At 38.9% G+C, this 23,255-nt stretch overlaps 1 protein-coding gene across 1 annotated transcript in view; it reads left to right on the forward strand.

The window, feature by feature from the left end:
- Positions 1-18,564, forward strand: part of COL25A1 (collagen type XXV alpha 1 chain) — a 308,844-nt gene extending 290,280 nt beyond the window's left edge. Inside the window, exons 33-37 of the mRNA XM_068941897.1 lie at positions 995-1,021; positions 1,783-1,836; positions 8,224-8,301; positions 10,655-10,693; positions 12,472-18,564. Coding sequence (XP_068797998.1) covers positions 995-1,021; positions 1,783-1,836; positions 8,224-8,301; positions 10,655-10,693; positions 12,472-12,474 — 201 coding nt within the window. The 3' untranslated portion in view covers positions 12,475-18,564. The remainder of the gene's footprint in view (positions 1-994; positions 1,022-1,782; positions 1,837-8,223; positions 8,302-10,654; positions 10,694-12,471) is intronic.
- The last annotated feature ends 4,691 nt before the right edge of the window (positions 18,565-23,255 follow it).

Raw genomic sequence — 23,255 nt, forward strand, 5'->3', positions numbered from 1 at the left:
TCTATTGTCCTAATGATGGGGAGACCATGAAGAGCTGCAGGAGTCCAGGATAAAGGGCAGCTGTAAAAGCTGTGATTTTCTTAATGTCAATAAGCTGTTCAGATTTTCTTGCTGCAAAGCTACTTTGCCATTGTGTTTTTGTTTTGCTTGACACTGCAGGGACTTTTAGTTTCCTTTGCACATGTGTGTGTGGCAGTTAGAAGCACTTTGAAAAGCTCGTTGTTGGTCATTCATATGTGATGGTGCTGTATTTTAAATCAACCATTCAAATACTTCTATCCGTCCCTAAAACATGGATGAGAACTTCCTTTGGCCTAAATGAGGATAGCCCCACTGAAGTAAGATGACTTACTCTAATTTACTGGAGACTCAGTCAAATGTATTCGTATGTCTATTCTATACACTGGCACAGGAAAAGCTGTGTAAATATGTTTGGCAAGGCAGAGCGAGTTCGGGTAAGAAACTTGCAGTGTTTCCATTTTATTGTTGCCATACCCTCTCTAGTCTAGTCTGTTTGAGCCAAAATGAATTTAAACTGGAATACAGACTTGTGGTTTAACTGGATCCATTTAGTTGGATCAAGAGTCAATGACTCTTGACTCTTGGAGTCAACTTTGGAAAAAGTTTTCAGTCTGTACAATGCTGGGTTAATTTGCAGTGCATGTTTATTTGATGGGCACTTTTGTGAGTTAAAAAAAAAAAAAGTCAAATTTCTGTTTCCCCCTGTTGTGAACTGAAAATGAAAACTGATAGGCCTTTTTTGTATTTTTGACCTGCTCCTGGAATCTCTGTGCAGACTACAGCAAAATTTTACAGTCAAGTTATCAGTTTCTGGAAATGTTAAACACTGACAGAAATGTCCTTCACTAATGGCAATGCTATGTGTATAGTCTTAGCAACACGTGTTACTAAACAGGATGAAGTAGTCAGGCATCAAGACAGCCATTGGTATTAAAGTGTAGGGACTAATGTAGTTTATATGGTTCTTTGGCAGGGCAAAGATGGCGAGCCTGGCCTTGATGTAAGTAATATGTATGACCAATGCACTCATAATAGTAGGTAAGCGTCTTTCAAGAAACAGCTTACTGAGTGTAATACGTTTATTTCCATTTAGTGTGCATGCAGAACAGAGAGAGTGTGCTAAACGCTGCATTTGCTGGTCCTCTGTGATAAAGAGGACAAAGGCTGTGCATTGTAAGCCCTTATCTCCAAGCCCCACCAGATAGAGTGCTTAGTAATACAAGTAGTTGGTCCTGTGGAAGTCAGTGGGATGAATCACTGCATTCGGTAAGAAAACGTTTCCCCAGCCAAACCTGTGGCTTGCTCAGAGCAGAGCAAGGAGTCACTAAAATATGGTCAAGTAAATTCATCCCTAGCTAAAGAGAATAATTGCACACTCTGTAACATGATACGCATTTCAAAATATAGGGCTCTTGGCATGCTAGAAAGACTTACTGAAATCCTCTCCCTCTAGTCCTTCACTGAAATCCCTAATTTGGAGGAGTCTTTTCCAGAAGTTACATGTTCTACATAGCATGGACTATTGTCATTTTGAGTGTTATGATTTCTTTCCATTGCTGGCAAAATGACTCTACCAAACACCAAGACTTACTTTTCTCACATACACTCATGTGCATGCATGTGTACATGTGTGCCCACACACATACATACAGACAAGCAAAGCATGTAGTGCAATTATCTTGTTGTATGTTTTCTAAGAGTATTTGAAAGCTTAAACTGCACATGAATAAAAGCCAACCTATCTTTGTCCATTTTTTGTAGGGCTTCCCTGGTCCTCGAGGAGAAAAGGGTGATATAGGAGAAAAGGGAGAAAAGGTGACCTCAGTGCTATTAACTGCTGTTTGATTCCTCAGCCCAGTCAGTTCGCCTGACTTTATTTTAAATTGTCCCATTAAACCTGATCTTTCTTTTTACTGTGTGCCAAAAGGCAGGTTACAGATATGTGTTAAGCAAAATCATGTGTTAGAAGACCACAAAAACCTGTGCACAGAACCACTAATATCAGCACATGCCAAAGCAGGAGGAAGAGAGAGTTCTACTCACAGCTGGTTTTTAGGCTCATTTTCTTCAATCTACCCTATGCTTGTTGAAAGTCCTTGTCAGCCTGTAATTCTTAATGCAGACATCACTGAAATGAGTCACTGAGGTAGTAATTTCATACTGGAGACATCAGCTCTGACCCTTGGCAATATTTCTGTGTAACTGTGTTGATCCCATTGTGCCATGCCTGTGTTCCATTCCAAATGGATCAGGACAGGAAGTGTTTGCATTTTTGGTTTTGGCAATATCTTATTTACAGTTCAGAGAAGTAAATATTTACACTCCACAGTGGTTGTGGACTGAAATTAAATCATATTCTACAGTTTTGGTAAGCACAAGTAACTTCCCTAGAAAGGGAAGTTAACAGAAACAGCCTAACTTTATTTAGGCTATCCAGACACAATGCCTTGGAAACATGATCAGTAACAAGCAATTTAGGACTAAATGTGAGCAGAGAGAGAGAACAAACCGCCACTGTGTCTGCAATCCAGAGCCATATTCTTTAGCTCTCTTCCAGTTGCTAAAACTGCTGAATTAGCACTCCCACCAAGCCACTTAATATAGAAGCCCATATACATGTCAGGTGGGTTTTTTTTAGGGTGAACAACAATTTTTTGCCTAGCTGACATATGCAGGTTTATACTATGTCCACATCCCATCAAGGAATCCCTGTCAAGAATCAGGAGAAAAAAAATGACCATGCCAGATTAAGATACTATAAAATGTATCCTTCCCTTCTGTCCCTTGTTATATGGTTCATACTGTGAGCTCAGAGATCACTGGTGTGTAATGCACTGATTTCAGAGAACAACTCTTTCTTAAGCAGGTCCTCCAAGAAAGTTAAAAGGTAGTGGCTGACCTGGCAAAGTAATAACAGTGAATGGTGAGCTGCTGCTTGCTGTCAAAGACTATGGGTCTGTCCCCTAGCAGCAAACAGTCTTTGCTTTCCTCTTCAGAAGCAGTTATCAGTACAAAGATGTAACTGATGACTAACAGAGGTGATAGATCATTGACAGATGGCTGCCCTGCATTAGAGGTGGGTGTTATGGCAGATGCCAGGTTGAATGAGCCAACAGTGTGTTCTCTCATACTGGGATATATTAGTAGGATTGTGTCTAGCAGATCAAGACAAGTTATTATCCCCCTCTAATCAATCCTGGGGAGGCTACTTAAATACTCTGTCCAGTATTTTGGGCCTTCTAGTTCAAGAAAAATTTGAGAAACTGGAGGAAGAAGGCTACTGAGCTGGCAGAGGCCTGGGGCACACAACCCATAGGAGAGGTCAAGGTTGTTGGGCTGACCTAGTCTGGCAAAGAGGAAGCTAAAGGGGGATCTAATAGCAGCCTGAAACTTCTTGAAGGAAAGTTGCGAAGATGATGGAACAAAACTGTCCTGGGCAGTGGCAGATGGTAAACCAAGGGGCCATGAGCTGCTCCTTGGGAGGTTCAGAGCAGCCGTAGGAAGAACCTTATTCACTAGGAGGACAAGGCAGCACTGAGACAGGTTACCCACAGAGGTGGCTGAACTGCTGTTTATGGAGGCTTTAAGGACCTGGTCTGGTCTGATCTCATCTAGGGTTGGGAGAATAGTCCCTGCTTAGAATGGCACCTGGACTAGGTGACCTCCAAAGTCCCTTCCAACCAAAATTTCTATGAGTCTGTGCTTCCATGTACAGCTAAAGATAAGCAGACTAAATAGAGCTAGCAGAGCCCTGGAAGATGTCTGGAAGCAAAACTGGAAAGCTGGTAAAAGAGTTGGCTTGTATAAATCTAATTTCATGTGAAAACAGCACAGATAAAATTCTTGCACTCAGATCATATAAACTCCAGCTACTTTTAATGTCCCAGAGCCCAGCATGGCATATGAGAATGCTGCTTCTGCATATTGGTTCATTATTCCCAGAGAGTACCTAAAATAACTCAGACTTGGGAATTCCAGTTGCAAGAGGGCCAGAGAGATGTGTGTGGCCACAAGACACGCTTAGGCCATTTTTGGAGTTCAGCTGTGATTTAGGCTGCCTCTGTAGCCTTTTTCTCTTGGGCTGCAGGAAGCAGCTTCTTGGAAGTCTAGCATTCCTTTGCCCCAGAAATTCAGGAAACCTATTTCTTCAGGAGAATGTGCTGGATATGCAGACTTATGCAAGTCTGATGAATATTTCAGAAACCGTGTGATCTTACAGGATTTTGGATTAAGAGATATCCCAGGAAGGATATAGAAGGAAACAGAGATGGAGTAGTCTCTGCCTTAAAAATTCCCAGACTAACTTGAAAGATGGAATTCAGAGAGAATTAGAAACTCCTCCTGAGTGAAAAGAAAGGGAAGAGACCTCTGTGAAAGAGAACTGCTGTTGTGGAGTTTTGACACAGCTTTTCCAGAAATCAGGAAATAACACATCTTACAAGTAAACTGATTTCACAGAAAACACCTTAGCTTAGCAACACTACTTCCATTTCTAAATGGGAGGGTGACTCTCAAAAGACACAAATGAATGCAAATAATAGAAGTTTTAATTGTAACAAATTTTCAGTTCCATCTTTTTCCATATGCAAATTATTAATTATCTATGACCACATTAGTGTAACAGCATCTGTTTCAATAGAGATAAACCAGTTTACAAGTTGAGGGTCTGGCTCTTGATTTCTTGGATTTTAAATACTGCTTGCAGTATTGGCTGTTGGACTGACATTGCACAAGTTCAGTGTAGCACATTTCTAGTTTAGCAACTGAATTCAAATTGCATTGCAAAAATATTTATCATTACTAAAATTCTAATGAGAGATGGTTCTTCAGTTTTGAGATCACATCCTAGACTAATGATTTTTATTATAGCCTGTCACTAGTTCTGATACAGTGAAACCAAGTCAGTGTTTGCATTATAATCTCTGCTTAACTTGGCTGTAAAAGAAAAAAAACAAGTTTTCTGGCTGTAATTACTTATATACAATTATAGTCCAGGAGCACACACTGCAAAAATACTCATAAAAGTGGTTTTGTATTTTTATGTTGTATGAATGCAAAACAATTTCTTAAAAATCATCTCTTAAATACTGCATTCTGCATCAGTAAAGAGGTTTTAAGGTTTTTAAAAGTGGCTAAAAAGAAAATGGTGGTTCAAATTTCACTTTTTTCCACTTCTTTCTTTTTAAAAAGGACCAATAGTTAAGAAAACGTAGAGATTGTGTTGCATGGAGAATGGGGGTGTCCTGGTCCAACTGTGCAGTTGTGTCTGCTGCTTTTAGTGCTGACAGAGGAGTCTGGTGTATAACAAGTTTGGCTGGAAAAGCATCACCCTCTTCCCCCCACTCCCCCTGCAGTGAGGACAATTTGTGCCTATCAGGCCTGGAGAGTCTTCAGCTATACGTGTGTTACAAAAGTGCCACAGGTTTGGGTTTCTGTGGCCACTGAGGAAGGGCAGGAAGTAAATCTTTTTTAAATTTATTTTATTATTACCCATCAGATATAGATGTCCTTGTTTCCTGTGGATCCTCATAATTCAGGGGGAGGAGGTGCAGCTTAAGGATAAGATGTCAGTCTAGGTACAGTATGTTTGCTAGGAAAAACTAGTAAAGTGCTCAGGGAATTCAGACTGTTCTCTTCTCTACACAGATTATTGGTGCATTGGTTGGAATAAGATCTTAGGTTTGCCCTACAAACTGGAAGTTTAAATAGTCAGCTGCTGACTTGTAACATATCAAGTTAATGAAATATAAGTCCTAAAGATATAAAAAAGAGAAACCAAACTGTACTTACACATTTTCAGAATCATTTTCAGAGTACTTGCTCTGTGCTTGCAAATACTTCTGTGTTACACTGAGCACAAATAATATGAGATTTGACCAGGAAACTGTTGGGTTTCTTTGCTATACTGCCATGCTTGTAGGTTTGATATGAAAACTTAGCCAACTTACAATTCCTGACTCATGGTTTTCATTAGGTCACAATCTTACAATTTGCTAAGTAAGGATAATATTCGAGTTGTTTTTCTCCTAAATATTAATCTACAACTTTTTGGCACACAGAAAAGATAGACAAGGAACTTTATGCCTGTGTTGTCACAAGTACCTTATGTTTTGTTCATGGAAAATATTTTTTTCATTTGAATGTGTCAAGTATACTATGATATTACATGAATAATGTGCTTTCCTTTTAAAATATGGTATAGCTAATTAATTTTTTTATCTGTGTGAAAATGGCTTCTCTCTGTTAATGGATTAAGTCTTTCTGTGCTGGTGTGGAGCTGGTTAAATGTCTATTTATGATGCTTTACCAAAATCTGTCTGTCTTTCCAAAGGGGCATTCCTTCCTTCTCCTTCTACCTTCATTCCTTATAATTCCTCTGTCTTTTTTACCCTTTTCCTCACAAATTAAATCCTCCCAGTAGCCACAACCTCCCTTGCTGGTTCTCCAGTGTCATACTAATTTTCCTTTGACTATTTTTCCCATTTCTTTGTGATATTCCTGATTTACTTGTCCTTCCTGTCCCATTTTTTACAATCCCAGTCCAATTTGTTTCATTTTTTTAACGGAACCTTTTTTGATTTTTGTGAAACTAAGAGCGAGCCTGAAACTCATTTACCATTGTGACCAACTGGTGTGATATCAATTATAAAATGAACTCTTCAAACATCATACACTGCTTGAAGGTGAGCTTATCTTTGTAGGTAGCTTTGTTGAAGGGAGGAGAGAGAGAAAATAAAGAATAGCTTTTACCATGTCTAATTTCTGTGAATAATCTAAGCTTTGGAAGTCTTACTTTTAAAAAGAGAACTCAGTGCAAAATCAAAGGACTGAATAACATTAAAATAAGTAGACGAAATGTTACCTGCAGTAGAGGGAACATTTAAATGTTGGAACATCTAGATATAGAAAATGTAATTACCACTTTTGACTTGCTTTTCATATCAGGACATTATGATATCATTGAAAGTGCCAGAGCATCTCTCCATCAAGCAGTCTGGATCTTTTGATTCCTGTAACAGGGCTTGAAATGAAGGTTCATGTTGCATTTGGAGTGGTATCGGTGTGCCCTCAGGGACATCAGCAGGTTTGCATGGACATAACTGAGAACGGCATTTGTCACAAACTCTGTCAAAATGCCCAGATGCCAGAGATCAATTCAGCAAAGGAGGGATGCTCTGGGCCAAGCTCACCCTTGATACCCGACGAGGGAATGTGGTAGAATTTTGTAAGAAACCAGCCAGCTCTGCTAAGCAGCCAGGCCCCAGCTCTTTTTAGAGAAACTAAAAATTTTGCTCTTGCAAACTTACTTCTGACTAGTGACAAAGAAATCTGCTAAGCTGGCAAATTCAGTTTAGGGTCCATATACACACAGAGAAAATAGAAGACCTCTAATTTTGGATTATGGATGGCATGGGGTTGCAGATCTGCCTCCATCTCAAGAAATCAGTTTGTTATTTCAAGCCCTGCTCCAGGTTTCAAAACTTTCATAGTAATGATCTGAAATACCAACACAAAGTAATACTAACTGATTGCAGTTCTTGCTTGTGATCATATCATTTATTTTTCCACATAATGCACCATCCAAACCAGAACACAGTGGTAAGTGTCCTTTCAGCTCTCCATTGGCTTAAAAAGAAAACCCCAAACTTTTGAACCATTCTTTCTTTTTTTCCAAAAGAATGAAATGTGTTTTATCCAAACCATTGTGTCCACAGGGGGAAAAGGGAAAGAAAGGCAAAAAGGGGCCTAAAGGGGAGAAAGGAGAACAGGGTGCTCCTGGATTAGACGCACCTTGCCCATTGGTACGTCTCACTTATGTATTGGACAGCCGATCCTCCTGTTGTAGATTGATGCAATAAGAAATAAGGGCAGAGGAACAAGCACCAGCTCGAGTATTAGCTGTTACCCTTTGTTAACAGAGCCTCATCTTGAGGTCTGGAAATTGGGAATAGACTTTGGCTTTTGTCCTCCTAATTTGATTTAAAGACCTTCAAACAAAACGTTGTTTTTGTTATTTTCTGCCGACCGTGTTGGAAGGGAACCAAATTTGGTGTGCACCAGAGTCAGTGTCCCACAGACTGCAATGACCAGTGCTATGAGCTTGCTCCTCTTGCCTCACCATTGTTATTTGTTTGCTCCAGCTAAGTCAATACCGAAGGCATTTCCTTGACAGTAACACTGCAAGTTAATCTTTACAAACAGGGATTCCGTGGAATTAAGGGGGAAAAAGGGGAGCCAGGCCAGCCTGGCCTGGATGGGCTGGATGCCCCTTGCCAATTGGTACAGTATTTCTCTTTCCTACCAACCCTGCATGCGGTTCCTTTGTTTGTAGTCAGCCATTCTCGATGTAAAGTAATGTTTTTCTGAGCAGACTTTACATTATTCACATAACACATGCATGTGCATGAATAAACCAGCTGCTTCCAGTGATCATAACTGTAATGAGAGAACACACATTTTTGCTGACACCTTAAATCTAACTCTCAGCAGTTTGCTCCCATATCACATACCAATTTATAAGTTTGTGTCCTTCCTACATTTTCCCTGAGAGTTGTTTGTTTGTTATTTTCCTCACAATATGCCTATTGCCTTACTCACCCTGAACGCAAGTAGAAAACCAGCACAATGTCCACTTCTAATCAAGTCTGATGACTTCTCTCTACATTGGCTTCATACTTCACACTAGCCTACCCCAGAGCTATTCTGCACCCTGGACGACTTTTCAAATCTGTGTAGTCTTGGGTACATGTTTTCAGGATTTGGTCAAAATGAGATTTGTGTAAGAAGGGATAAATACCATCTCTATAAATCACACCATAGGTTTCCAAAAAGCAAAGCTGAAGCCTGATCCCCCCCAGACCTTACAGAAGCAATATTTTTGGTATCTGCCCTATTCATCAAATAGTATTCAGATCTGAAAATCAAAAGCTTACTTGAGGTTTCTAAGAAGATAACGGTCTGCAGCCCAATCCCTCACTGTCTTTGTTATTTAACGTCTTCAATTTAATAGTCCTTACCCTTGGAACTTACCTTCCTGAAACACACACAACACTCCCCCACTTCTCTGTTAGCATGAATTCAAGTTCCCACCTATACTAAAATTCTACTTGTTTACCCTCTCCCTTGTACCAATCTGGCAACACTGATTTTTATTTAACAGCAAAGTAAGTTTAAATACTTTCCATTTAAAAAATGAACAGTACATACACATTTCCTAAAGATACAAGAAAGATTTTTTTTTAATTGTTGGCAGTAAAAATTGATCTGCATGTTCTGATATCGTTTGGTAGTTAAGCACGGTTCTCTAAGATGAATGTTAAATTAAGTAGATTTTTATTTCAACTATAGCATTTCTAATTTAAAGGTATCAATGGATTTTAATCTTAAATACATAGTCCATGTTATATTTTGTTTGCTTCCAATTAATGGTAACCATATCTCATATATTTTGTTAGGGGTGATCAAGCATGCTTTCACAATGTACAAATGTTTCTCTGTTTCTGTATTATCATTTATATCTGGAGATTCATAAATAATTGCTGATGAATGAAAAATATTCCATTCATAGGTAATTACTAGAATAAGCTGCTAAGCAGACACCACTGTTACTTGCTTTAGGCAGCAGGTCATTCCCATCAGATTACGTGCATGCACATTAAAAATTCTCATATTTATCTTGAGCATATCTTCACATGAACATCCATGTAATAAGTATTACTGTTCTTTATTCTAAAACGTGTAAAGGCTTGATTTTTTTTTCTTCTAGTCTGTAGTCTAGTAACAGGATATATGTTCCTAATTCTGAGCATGTAACTCTTTAATGGATAAGCCCTTTATAGGTATTTAAACTGGAATTAATTCCACAACATAACAGATCTGCTTAACGGATCAAAAGTTGACTCTGATCTTATTGGACACATAGAAATGTGTGAAAGCGGGGCAGCGAAAGAAAAGAAATGTAGTAACTCTCATTAACATAACAAATTAGACAGCTGTGCTGCCCAAGCTATGAAATAGTCAATGCTGCCTGCACCACTGATGTTCAAAGTTTTCATCTGCTGTTTCATTAGGGTGTCTGTGCAGGCCTTAAGTTTTTGCTGCTTCATTCAAAAGCTAAGAATGAAAGTGAACAGAAAAGATTCTGGTAGAATTTGAGCGTAGCTATTTTATCAGTGGGTTAACTTTTGTTCAGTGGGTTAACTTTTGTACTAGGGGCCCATAAAAAAAAAACACTCCAGATAAAAGTGATAACGTTTTTGCTCATTGATCTTGTACATTCAGCTACAGATTGTGAATGACAGACTAGATTTACAATAGTGCACAGCCTGAGCTCTAACAGCAATGGGAAAGTGATTAAGACGTTCTTGTGATTAGATATAGAGTAGTAACTATTTAGGAAAAACAAATCTTTATAGCAGGGAGGTACGTATGTATTTGCAGTGTAAACATTCTCTCCTTTGGCTTTTCCTTCACCTTGAGAATGAGAGATAATTGTAAGTTAGGAAATAGTAGCTATTTATTAGATAGAAAAGCAAAGTTGCTTCAGCTATTCTAGCAGATACTGGGGATATTTGTTCTGTCAAACCTAACTATGCTTTTCTTACTTCCCCTTCTCCCCCTAACCCCAAAACAGGGTCCTGATGGATTACCAATGCCTGGCTGTTGGCAAAAGGTAGGATGGGCAGAGCTTGTTCTTCCCAGGGCACATGGAAAACCCTGTCACAGCCATACTGCACAGTTTCATGATACACTTCAGAATCTCTTAGACAGTTCAATGTATGCAGCAACACAAAATAAGACCTTTCCATGACAGTATTTGGTGTTACGAGACTGTAAAAATATGTAGCAGTAATAACTCATCGAGGCAGTTGGCACTGAATTTCTGGCAAGTCAAAGACTGTTCTCTTTCATATGAAAAGTCACACATCCTTTGGTTTCTACACATGATCATTGGCTGCCATTTTTTTATAAAAGCTCATGGATATGGCAGTTTTATCAGCTATATGTATTGCTCTTTTATGATCTGATTTTTCTGGGATACCTAGGAGAACAGTGCATCCTGCCTTCTCTTTGCCTTACCTTTCTATTCTTCAGTGCATTAGCCTGATAGTTATGGTTTTATTGGCTCTTATCGTTGTGTTATGTCACTGTTAGCTGGCAAAATTATTTTGGTAATGACTTAACCTAGACAAGATTTAAAAACATTAGTATTGAGAGTAAAGCTGTAGGTGGAGGGATACTGGATTAATACATTAGAAAAACTAAAGCATAAGTGAAATTCTGGATGTGTTTAACTCAATGACAAAACAGTCATTGACTTCACTGGAGGCAGGTTTTTGCCCTAAGCATTTTTCAGAACTATTTCCAGATAGTTATTTCCTGGGAGTAGCTTCTGAATGATGAGAGTGGCTATTTGTGAAATATTTTGTTTGAGAAATGTCTGTGAGCATGTCATTGTGTGGGTTGGAAGCTGAGTGTAGCCCCCAAGCCAGGAAGCACATAAGCTGCTACGAACAGGTCTGCAAACTGAGGCAGTCCACATGTGTCCTTACACACGCGTCTAGCCAAAGGGACAGTAAACAGCATCTGCTGAGCAGTTATTCATGACACAGCTAGGCAGCACAGGCAGACCAAGAGTTTTTTCCATTCATCTGTTTGCTTGCTTCCACCTGGAAAAATTTAGACCTATTTGCACAGATCAAGTAATTAATAGACCAAATCCTAAAAGGCTATTTTACTTTCTGGAGCAAAAATGCAATTTCTAATTTAAAAAAGACGGAAGACAAACAAAGGGCAGGCACAGCAGAGAACTGGTGTTTGTACACCAGTTCTTACTAAATGTGCTTGCAGTTTCTGCTCCTTTGATGAGTGATGGATTCTGGAAACAGGCAAGGTAGCTGAGGAACAAATGTAATACTCAAAATCTTATTAAGTTACTAGTGTTTCCAAGTGATGCATGTACTGTTGTACATCCTGTTGCTGGAAGGGAACTGAAGTCACTCCACCTCTAAGGACAGCTTGTTTTACTCCACAAAACCAGTCAACAGCTGATGAAGGATCTTCTTTTTTCTTTAGTCCAAGAGGTGGCTGAAGTAGATCTGCACATTGTTTTAAATTGTCTTGCTTTCAAAGCAAGTTACTCAGCGCGCAAAAAAAAAAAAAAAAAAGCCTAAGTAGGAAAGGTAATTATGCCTCAATTATACCAAAATAATTATTTCTACTAAGTAGAAAGGGAAGTTGCAAGCATCTTTTGTAAGTGCTACCTCAAACAATAGAAAAAAAAAATCTACCGTAATTACTACTATTGTAGGCATATCTGAAGAATAGCTGGTGCTGAGAAAATAAAAATATGGATTTGCAATTCTGCTGTACCTAAGTATTTGGAATATAAATTTGAAATACTGATTTACTAACTTGGTCAATCTGTATCTCTTTTTGTCTCTTTTGCAGTGATGACTCTAACCTTACAAGCATGAAGTTGTGTATATAGTGCTCCACTTTTTTGTATTTATAGTTGAAAACTGAAAATTTGATTTTACAAGTCTGAGATATGTTTACATGTAGATGCTTCTGCTTGTTTGCAGTAGTCCATGTGTAGTACATCTTTTTTTTCCACTTACATCTGCAGTTAGATGATATATAACTGCAGGACAAACCTGCAAAGATTCTCTCTCTCTAGAGAGATCTATATAGAGCTCAATAATAGAAATCAGATTATTTCTGTAAATTCTTATATTTTGGCTTGTGGACTTGCATGGACAATGAGTGCCATGAACTAGTTTACAAGAAATTGTGACCAAATAAGAGCTAAATGCTATCAAATGTACTGTACCAGCTGCCATTGGAGTTTACTGACTTGGCTTCCATGTCCATCTTAAACGCTTCACTGATACATGCCACCGTATCTGCTTGCACAGACTAAAAAAGCATGAGTTGTGTGCCAAACCTGCTTGTTGTGTGATCATGTCACATGCTAAATGGCTGCTCACTGTGACCTTTGCTTCAAACTTCTGAACTGTTTCCTTTTATCATCTCAAGGGAGTCACACCATGGCTTATTGCTAAAAAGAGATAAAGCAGAGGAGAGTAGAAAGAGGCCTTGAATTTTTGGGGAACACAGTTCCAGCTGCAGGTGGATGGCTTCCAGTTCTGCGGGTCACCCTTTGCACCAAAAGGGTCCCACCTGTTAATCAGCATCGGTTTGCCTTGCACTGCTCACAGTCATGAAGACATTCGCGATAGGACGTGTCGACTGCTTAATCAAGAAGGAAAGAAGTTTGAAGAAGAAGCCAGACTTCTCTGTGGGTTGCTTGAAAAGGTTGCAAAGATGCTGTGGGGATCATTGGACAGCAGACGCTGCTGGAGACCAGACGCTTCTCAACCTTACTCAAGGATTGACACGGTATGTGCTCTACGTACTGCATTTTGGGACTGCTGAAAGAAGAAGCATTTCTGAGACGGGGATGAATTAGGACATTCTCCTCTGGCGAATAATGGAACTGACCAGATACCCATGTACCGTAGTGTGGTTTTTCAGGTGATTCACTTTAAGTTACACAGAATTTGCTGAACTTTGCTGCAAAATTTTGGAAGCTGTGGTTAATTTTGTTTAATTTTTTCCTAGCAGTTTCCGTAAAGGATACGTTTCAATAATCTATTAAACATTTGTGATGATGGCTTTGAAGAAAGTACATCAAGTCACACGTTCGTCTTGTTTCAGTATTAACAGTTTTTCTTTTTACAGTTTTTGAAGCCTTTAAGAAAAGAGTTTATTTTTGGGTTTCACAGGCTGATTTTTTTCATCTTGTTCTTTTTCTGCTGTTGCAATGATTTTCGTGGACATTGTTACCCAAAAAAACATTAGAGAAATGTCTGCGTGATTACTGTCGCGCGCTTGTCATCACAGTACACTGCAAAAGGTGTAATTCTTTCTCCATTTTTGATCAGATGACTAGAATTCAAGAGAAACACTGGGTACATTTTGCTTCTCCATTTTTTAATTACTAGAAGTACTTAATTGGTGCACGGTTGTAGTTTTTGCCACAAGGTATTTTGTATGGTTTTGAGTCTTCATACGGTGCATTGTACTTAGTTTGAGAGACTACTTTGTGAGAGATGGTGCCATATTTGGCAGGCGGAAATTCTTTTTATATCACCTCAGTTCCTAGTATATAGCAGGATGATAATTATGTTAGTTACTTTTTTGAGAGTTGTCTTTCATGTGTAGACCAAAACTTGAGTTGAGGAAGACAGCTTGTCTCCATTCATGTGTGGGCACCTTGCCCATCTTGGAATGTATGTTTTTTTCCTTGCTCAGTGATTTCTGAGTCGCGTGAAGATGGGGACCTGCTGTGGTTGCACTTTCCAGGATCAGTTTAGAATCTCAGATCAGTACAAATGCCAGTGTAGTGCTGTCTCTCACTTTGCTAAATGTTTATTGTAATTTTGCTATATCAGAGACAAAAATAGCCTTTCCTGGTGGAAAATCTTCCACAAATTTTTTTTAATCTAAAAGCGACTATAGAGGCCTCCATCTAATAGCACCCTACTAATAAAAACAAAATTCCCACAGGAAAAAACATTCTATATTTACATTTTTTTTTCTCGCAATAAGAAATAAACAAGTGTTCATACATATGAGGAAGAATGCTTTTCTTTGCTTAAATTAACTTCTCAGAGATGCAAGTATCCAACTATTATGAATAATACTGATTACAATAGTAAAAGTATTTGTATTGCATAATTTAATATAAAATGTTATTAATCACATTGATACAGCGCTAACATCAATAAGAAATTCTTCCAGAAAGGGGACAAGAGGAGCATCATGTAAACCCTTCTACTTCCTAGGTTTATTCTGCAGTTTAAGAGGAACCATCTCAAAAACAGAAAGAAAAACAACAACAACTACTATTACTACTAAAACAGGCTGAGGAAGAGGGTACCCCCCACCCTGCCCAGCCTAAAGGCGTTTCTTATACCTATGTCTTGACTTGACACATTATAGATGTGAAGACTAGAAGTTGCATGTTTTTATACACTATCATATACTGGCAACTATGCAGTAAGATATAGTATTTTTAAAACGTCCCTCGGAGTGTTCGCATGCAAGATAAAGTGGGATGTTTACTATTTGGCTAATCGTTTTAGCAATCCCATATCGAGACAGTCCACAAACACAACTCATTTTAAGAAATAGCATCAAGATAAAGAACTATTAAATGCATCAATAAAACTAGCAGAACTTTGGTTCATGGTTTCATCATTCAAAAAATAAGATTTATCATCATTACTGTTGAATATATTATTTTGACTTCTAAACATCAGTCAGAACTTGGTTCTCCTTTAAGGCCTGAAGGAAACACTTAAATGCATTTATTCATTTTCTTTTCTGTCTTGCAAAGTAATTTCTTTAGTTGACTGCCTCCAGATAGGAATCTTGTTTATCTCAATTAATTTAATTTATCTTAACTTCCTAAAGCCTCTGTTTTGTTTAGTGTCATGAAAGGTTTGTTCCATTTAAATTATAATGGGTGAACAGCAGCTACACAATGTAATCTGACAGGTTAAACTAAATATACAGATTTTATATTAATATTTACATAAAATATTTGCATCACAAAGATTTACTTGAAGTGAAACCCAATAGTACCTAGAAAAGTTGCATATATAGTACACAAAAAGTAAGTTGGGTTCAATATTTCATTAAGGAAAAGCACCCTGTGAAGACTTGCAACACTTTTTTTTTAAGCAATTACTTTTGGTGCTAGTGTATCTTTTTTCTCTTGATGGCAAAGCTACAGTTTGAACCACCTGTGTGTGTGTTGCTCTAACTTTTAGTAGCATTCCTCCTAGTAGGTATGATTTGCTTTGCTTAATTTGTGAGCTCACTGAAATGTTAGTTCCTCTGCCAGTCTTGTTAGCTGTAGAAATGTGTCAGTGATATTAGTCTATACGGTTTCTATATCCCTGACTTTTTCGGATATGATTAATTCTTGTTCCTTTGACAGCTTTCAGTATTTTTTTGATACTGGGTTTTGTAAACAGCTGTTGCTCAAGTGTATTATAATCACATTTGTGCAGAAGTTCTGCTGCAGAAGCAGTAAGTCTATTAAGCACTGTTTGAAATGCATCTAAAGCACATAGCTAATCTATGAAGACAAAGACTATGGGGAATCTTTCTTTCAGGATGCTTTGGACACCATTTTTTTTTCCTGAGATTAAAGCATGAAATGTTAATTCATGGAACAATTATATAATGTATTTTTTGATTTATATTTTTATTTATTGCTGATTTTGATGTCACTTTCTGATATTGTAGCAAGGCAGAATGAGCTTCATCCAGCTGTTTTTATATTCTTTTTTGTCTACCATGTAAGTATTATGAACAAGTTTCAAAAAGATCACATCAGGATATCTGCATCCATTTAAAGTATCCAGTTTAAAAAAAGGATTATCCTGAAAATTCATGTATAACGTGGAAAGTTAGCAGCGGTTCCACTAGGCTTTACAGTAGCAGAAGAGTATGTGTATTAGCATTTGGTTACTCAGTTATGCCGGGAAGAGCTGACGCAGCCCCAAATGGCCCACGTAGCCCTTTGGTGCGAGCGGGAAGGCGGTGCTGTTCAAGGCTGAGCGCTGGGGCAGGAGATGAGGTTTAAATCCTGGGTCCTACCTGAGTTTAGAGAGAGTCATTCCAGCGACTTCTCTTCATTGACCTGGGCTCAGCTGTGCAAGGCTTGTCGCCTTCCTGTGCCTCACTTTCCTCAGCAATAAAATGGGGACAGTGATACATCCTTCCCTTGGAAAGCACTTTGAGACATTCGTGGGAAGTGAGCTCGGTCTTATTCGGCAACAAAAGGAATGCTGTAGACTTCAATATTAGTGTTTTTGCCTAAATCAGGACTACTTCAGTGAGTGAAAACTGCAAAAATACTCCCAGTCTCTTGAACGTGCTTAAGATGTTACAAAACACACAGAACTGACCTTTCCTTTCAAGTTTCCTTACCTCTGCTACTTGACCATCTTAAATTAAATTACAATTTAAAATCTCTATATATTACCTTATGAGAGACCTTAAGTTTTCACACTAAAAAGTGTCACACAAAAGTACTGATGTCTGCAAAGACAGCAGTCAAAAACAAGTCTAATTTTAGACATTGAAAATGATTCAGTTTCAGTGACCAGAATTAAGACATCTGATTTGTTTTCTTTCCACAACTTTCTATTATGAGTCTGAATGTTGCTATAACTTGCACATGACGATTTTCTTACACCCTCTGTTGTTTAAGTATTTTACAAGGTGGCTGGATTCATTAAATGATGTTAGCAACAAGTGCCTGCCACCATCCTTTCTGTGACAGAATCTGAAAAAGATGCTTCACAAAACAAATGGAATTTGTATTTAAAAAAAAAAAAAGGATTTGGAGTGTTGTTTTTGTTTCATTCTGTTTTTTTAAATGCATCCAATTATCAATGCTGCTTTAAATTGATTTTCTTTGGAAAAGAGGGGGCCTTAACTTAACCTGGGACCGTTATTGTTTTACTTGTTTCTATTTAAAAAAGAAATTGTATAAATTTCCCAGATACCATTGGTACTTGCACACTTTTCTGAAGTATTATGAAGAGTTGGGTTGATGGAAGAATGTTTTACATATTGTTAACATATATGTGGATATTCTTATATTATTGTACATGTTTGGGAAAATATCACACAACTTTTAAAATGTTACTAAGATGTATGTATCTGACTTTTTCCTTTGGAAAATATTATATATTTTTATTTGTATTTTTTACTTTTTTTAAGTTCATCTATATGTGCAGTTATTTTTGTATTGCAAATGGTCTCTTACATGCAGTAGAGGAGATAAAAATACAAAGAAAAGTAATTTGGCAGGGATTACACTGCTTTTGGGAAAAAACCACATGGGTCAGTATCACATTATCAATCTTAGAAATATTTTGAGTGTCTTAGCACTATGACTATGGCACAAGACCTCTTTTGCCTAGTACTGTAAACAATTGCAAAGTTTAAATTACCCATTTTAATTTGTTATTAATTACCACTTTCTTGTGGCCTCTGGTCCTGACTTTAATAGAACCTGATCAAACAGCATGCTTTTGTTTTTATTATTAAAATTTCTCCTTGGTTTTCAGTTGAATACTGTTTTGTTTTCTTTGAGTTTTGTACTTCAGCTTTTGTTCCTTGCCTGTGAGAAGTTGATCTTCAGAATTATTTTTACACTATTTATGATTTATTTTGATAATGTAAAAAGTGTGTAATTATTAAAATATTAATCCAACTATTGATGCTGATTTGCATAGTTATAAAATTCTCAGTGCTGGTGCAAAAAAGTGTTCTAGTCTGTCTGGACTAGGAAAACTGTGTTGTATTGTGCTAATTTGTAGCCTGAAATAGTGCAGGTCATGTCAGTTGGTATCCATCCCCATTAACACTTCTCAGGAAGGGTAATGAAACAAAATCAGGGCACTTGCAGCATGTTCCATTTTCCTACAGTGCACAATTAAAAAAAAACAAAACTCACGCTTCCTATTCTTAATATGTCTTTTCCATTCAAAGTCAAGTCTACTTTTCTAAACATACAGCATAAATCACAAGGGTCCCCCAAAAGCTGAGAAAGAAAAGTAGAAGTATTCTCACAGTGTTTAGAGCCTCTTCTCAGCCTGGAAAGGCTGCAAGGATCTCTATATTGAACAAAACTTGAAACTAGTGCAAGACCACAGGCATCCTGCAGTACAGAGACTTACTTAAAGCTGAAAAGCACCAATCTTACCATTTCTATAACACTAAAATGGAAAAATAAACTATGCTTAGAAATACAGCTGTACACAGGCACAGTGTCATGAACAACAATGTAAACTAGAGAATGTGAAAGTGCGTTACCACAAATCAAGTTTGCTTAAAAACAAAATATGGCACATAATAATTAGCACGAAATGGTATCTTTTTCAAGCACCCTATTTTGCAGGAGTCTTCTGGAGCAAAGAAGATTTGGGGGGAAAGTCAAATATTGGGCAGCAGTGGTAACCTATTCAAAGCATTAGTTAGTTAAATGTTTCAGTTTTCTAAATCCCAAGAAACATCAAACAAAGAGAAAAAAAAAAATCCTCCTTTTTCTTCTGTCTTCCAGTTCAAAATAGCATGTATTCACCAGCTAAAAGAGTGAATGAGCGCAATTGGCCGGCCGGGGGGGGGGGGGGGGGGGGTCTGACCTCTACTCTTAACTCCTTGTAATCTCTGTAAAGGTATGCTAATCTAGTCATGTTTTAGACTCTTAGGAGGAGTAAAAATAGCTTTGTTCCATTTCACAGATGAGTTTACTTAAAGCACAGCGCTTAAATAAATAACTTGCCCAGTGTCACAGAGGAAGTGCACGGCAAAGCTGAGACCAGTGTGCTGCTACGCTATGCGTCCTGCTGCCTGTCCCTGCAGTGGAGGGTGACAAGAGTGGTGCTGGGCACATAAGGTAGTTGTGCTCACCTGGCACCAATACTAACACCTAGTACTCACTCTTGCTGCTGTGACTCTTGGCCTTTTCTGTTCCTGCTTCCCCAATTCTCCTTGTGTAGTGGGCAGAAAGGGTCTAGATACTGCTGCAGCTGTACTGTCAAGAAACCAAAAAAGAAAAGAGGAAAAAGTCCATTTTATGAGGGTTTGGTTTTTTTTTTTTTTTTTAAATGAGCACACCCTGTCACCTGTAGCTAGCTAAAGCATGCTAAATTGGAGCTATACTAGCGCCTCTTCCTGAGCCTACACATCGTCTTAACTAAACAAACCCATGACTCTGCAGTTCCTAACAAAGGCATTAATTATCACTGCCTGAAAGACTACATACAAGAAGTGTGTCTGCTTTGATACACGAGAGGGAGCCTTTCGGAGGGTTTGGGTGGCACCCACCGCCTCAACCTCAGTGTCGGGCCCTGTCAAACGCCCATGCGCTTCTGGGCCTGGCTCTGCCTTCTGGCACTGCTGCAGCTCTGGTAGCGATCGTGTAGAGCTGCAGGCTTTCCAGGGATGCAGTCTTTCAGCATGCTTTCCAAAACAAAGCTGTATCTTCACCGATATGACCCCCTCCCCACCCCGATCGTTGCTTTGGCAGCATCAACTCAGCCCCTTTGGACCATTTCTGCCCTGTCCTACAGTGGCTCTGGTATTAGCCATGTCGCCATAAGCATGCTGCCTGCAGGGCACAGCGGTGTTGGTAGTTTCAGTTGGTGTTAATAGCCCAAGATGAGCTCTGTCTGCTGCTAGAACTTACTGGCAGTAGTGGGGTTTTTTTTCCCCACTTACTTACTTAGTAAATTTTCTCTCTCCCACTTACTTATTTTTTTTCCAGTATTGCATGCCCTCAAAAGCCAACTCCCCAAAACAACCCAATATACTGTAGGTTTAATGGCCCACTGCACTGTTTGTTTACACTGACTTGAGTTTCCTTGAGAGTTCGCCATTATCCAGCTATCGCTGTGATACTGCTGCAACAGCGTGAAGCGTATGCAGGGCTGCCTGTGAAATAGCTGCTGCTTCGCTCCCCTCCCTTACCTTTTTTTTTTTTTTAAATGGAGTTTTTAATTATTGTTATTATTTTAATTAAATAAGGTCACCATGCACCACCAGCTCATGGCTTTGCAGGTCTACTGTGCTTGGTGATCCTTACCCCATTTGTAACAAGCATTGTACAGAAGTTAGATGAATACAACAGTATGTGCTCATCTCATACAGCTTCAGCTAGTGGGTCAATTATAATAACCATACACAAATAAAAATTAAACAAGAAAAAAACCCACAGCACTGACAAAGCATTCATGTTGCAGCAGGTAACAACCACACCCAAATAAATATAAATATATATTAAAAAAGAAAAGCAGTGCCAAAGCATTTAAGTTATGTTCCGACAAGCACAGCTTCTCTGTCTTCCCACTGTTACTGAGTAGTCTCTGTTTTGTTGACTTCTGTTAATTTGCAGCCTGAGTGCTAGTACCACATTCTCCTCACCTTCTGGCTGCAGTAGAAAAACACATTCCTTCCACATGGACACAGCCTCAAAACGTGGAGCTCTAGATGGAATACAGCCCAGGAAAACGTGGTACATAACCTAGTCCGCACGCTCGCCCGTTGCCAGCATAGCTATACTCAAGGCACTTTGTGCTTGAGATCAAAGGTGGTCGCAGCTCCTATCGCATCAGATCAGACTGAGGTTGTTTTTTTTTTTTTTTTTAACATGCTTGCTTACAGCAAAACAATGTTCAATAAATAATAGCCTCATTATTTTTGTATTTACAGACCACAGCTTGACTGAGTTTTTCCAAGTGCCCATACCTAAACTGAGCAATCATGGGCTCCTACTGCCATCGCCCTTTTGTTTGCTCCCTCTGGAACTAAAACATCCCTGGCAAATTTTTCCACACTTTTAAGAGCGCTCATCGCCGTGGCATCTTACGATTGTTGTGAAGTAATGGATTTCGGGTGAGATAAACCTGACAAAAACAAATTTGGCAACAAAAAAATGTATATATTATTTAAAAACCCCCACAAATCTCACTATAACAACAGTTAGCTTGTGACAAAAAAGATGTGCTTATTTGCCATTTAAAAAACTGGAAATGCAAAACTGTATGCGCAATCAGTATTGAAATGATTCTCTACAAAAATTATTCAGGACCCACCAAGTGTGCAAACAGCCCTAGAAGGCACTGCTGCCATGAAGCTCATTAAGTAAGTATTGTGATCTTGCTCGTTTCTGGCTCTCCCTCAGCCTATTTGTCCCAGGTAACGAACCCTGCACCGGGCCAGAGAGGCGTTATGCAAGTGCCTGACTCAGGGCCCTGGTGGACCCATCACTGCAGCAACTCACAGGCAATTACATCCGTCCAGTGCCACCGCAGGGCCCACCAGAAGCACAAATACAGAGCAGAAATCCAATTCCTACAGGCCTGGCACAAGACATGCACTGCACTCAGAGCCAAAAAAATCAGAGAGAAGCTTTTCATAGCAAATACCAAGCAGCTGGCTGTCCCTGCAAAGGTAGGTGCAGGATGTCTGTCTTACCTTTCTGTACTGAAGCAGATCTTCACAGTAGAGCATTTTCCATTGACCGGCTGTAATGAGTTCCCTTCTCAGGATGCAATAGCAAACATGTTTCAGAGGTACACTAACTCCTTAAACATTAAGTAAGGAGAGGAAGGCACCTTACTTGAATACTTTGAAATGCTCTTAGAAATATTTAGCCGTTGTCATCAGCCACATAGGGAGCCAGACTGCTGGTTGCTGGTACCCTGCTAAGACCAAGCACTCAAACAAGGGAAAAGAAAAGCAATAAAAATGCTCAAAAAGCAAGCAGAGTGAATGGAAAAAGAATGGAGAGAATGGAAAAAAGAGTACGCTTCATTTTGTTTTTTAATAAACTATTTTAATAATTCTCTACATCCTGAGAAAGAGCTGCTAGTACTTACTCCATGATATTACGTGGACATGTGAGAGGAGAGGGACAGGCCTAACAAAACCAAGCAAAAAAGTGCTGGAAACCCTGTATATCAGGCACATATGATCTCTCACAGTCTTTTCTCAGCTATCAGGGTAAAGAGACCTCATCTACTCTGTACACTAATTTGGCAGGCTTTTCCTGCTGATTACATCAAAAGAGCATGCACATGCCATGACTCAAAAGGGAGGCGTATCCTCTTGGTTGTTAGTATTTTTCCATGGCTATGAATCACAGAATGGCTGAGGTTGGAAGGGACCTCTGGAGATCATCGTGAAGAAACAGAAAAGCAATCTGCTTTCTAACAAGCTATTTCACACACCAGTCTGAGCTTTCGTGATGAAGCTTGGTATCTGCTCAAGTAATTGCTAACATAACTGTGAATGAGCTTTCATTTGCTAAATCCTGGAACAGAAAACCTTGACAGAAGCAGGGTTGGCTACTGACACACCTTTTTGCTGCCTGGCAAAAGGATTAAAAAGCACTGTAGCTTGCATGTCTTTTACATCAGTCTGTGGTCTGGGTTTCTGAGAGAGCAAGAACTGGCAGGACAGTATAAGCTGCAAAAATCTTTCAGCGGTAATATTTCCAGCAGTCACTGGGTGAGAGATGAGGATGTGCTCTTTACCAACAGAGGGCAGACATGCACAGAGCGGAGGAAATCATTTGTCCTTAAACGCCTTGAGATTCATTCACAGACTTGCACGCAGTGATTTACCAGGGAAACAATGTCTGG

Source organism: Struthio camelus, chromosome 4, assembly GCF_040807025.1.
Source record: "Struthio camelus isolate bStrCam1 chromosome 4, bStrCam1.hap1, whole genome shotgun sequence".
Lineage (NCBI taxonomy): Eukaryota > Metazoa > Chordata > Aves > Struthioniformes > Struthionidae > Struthio > Struthio camelus.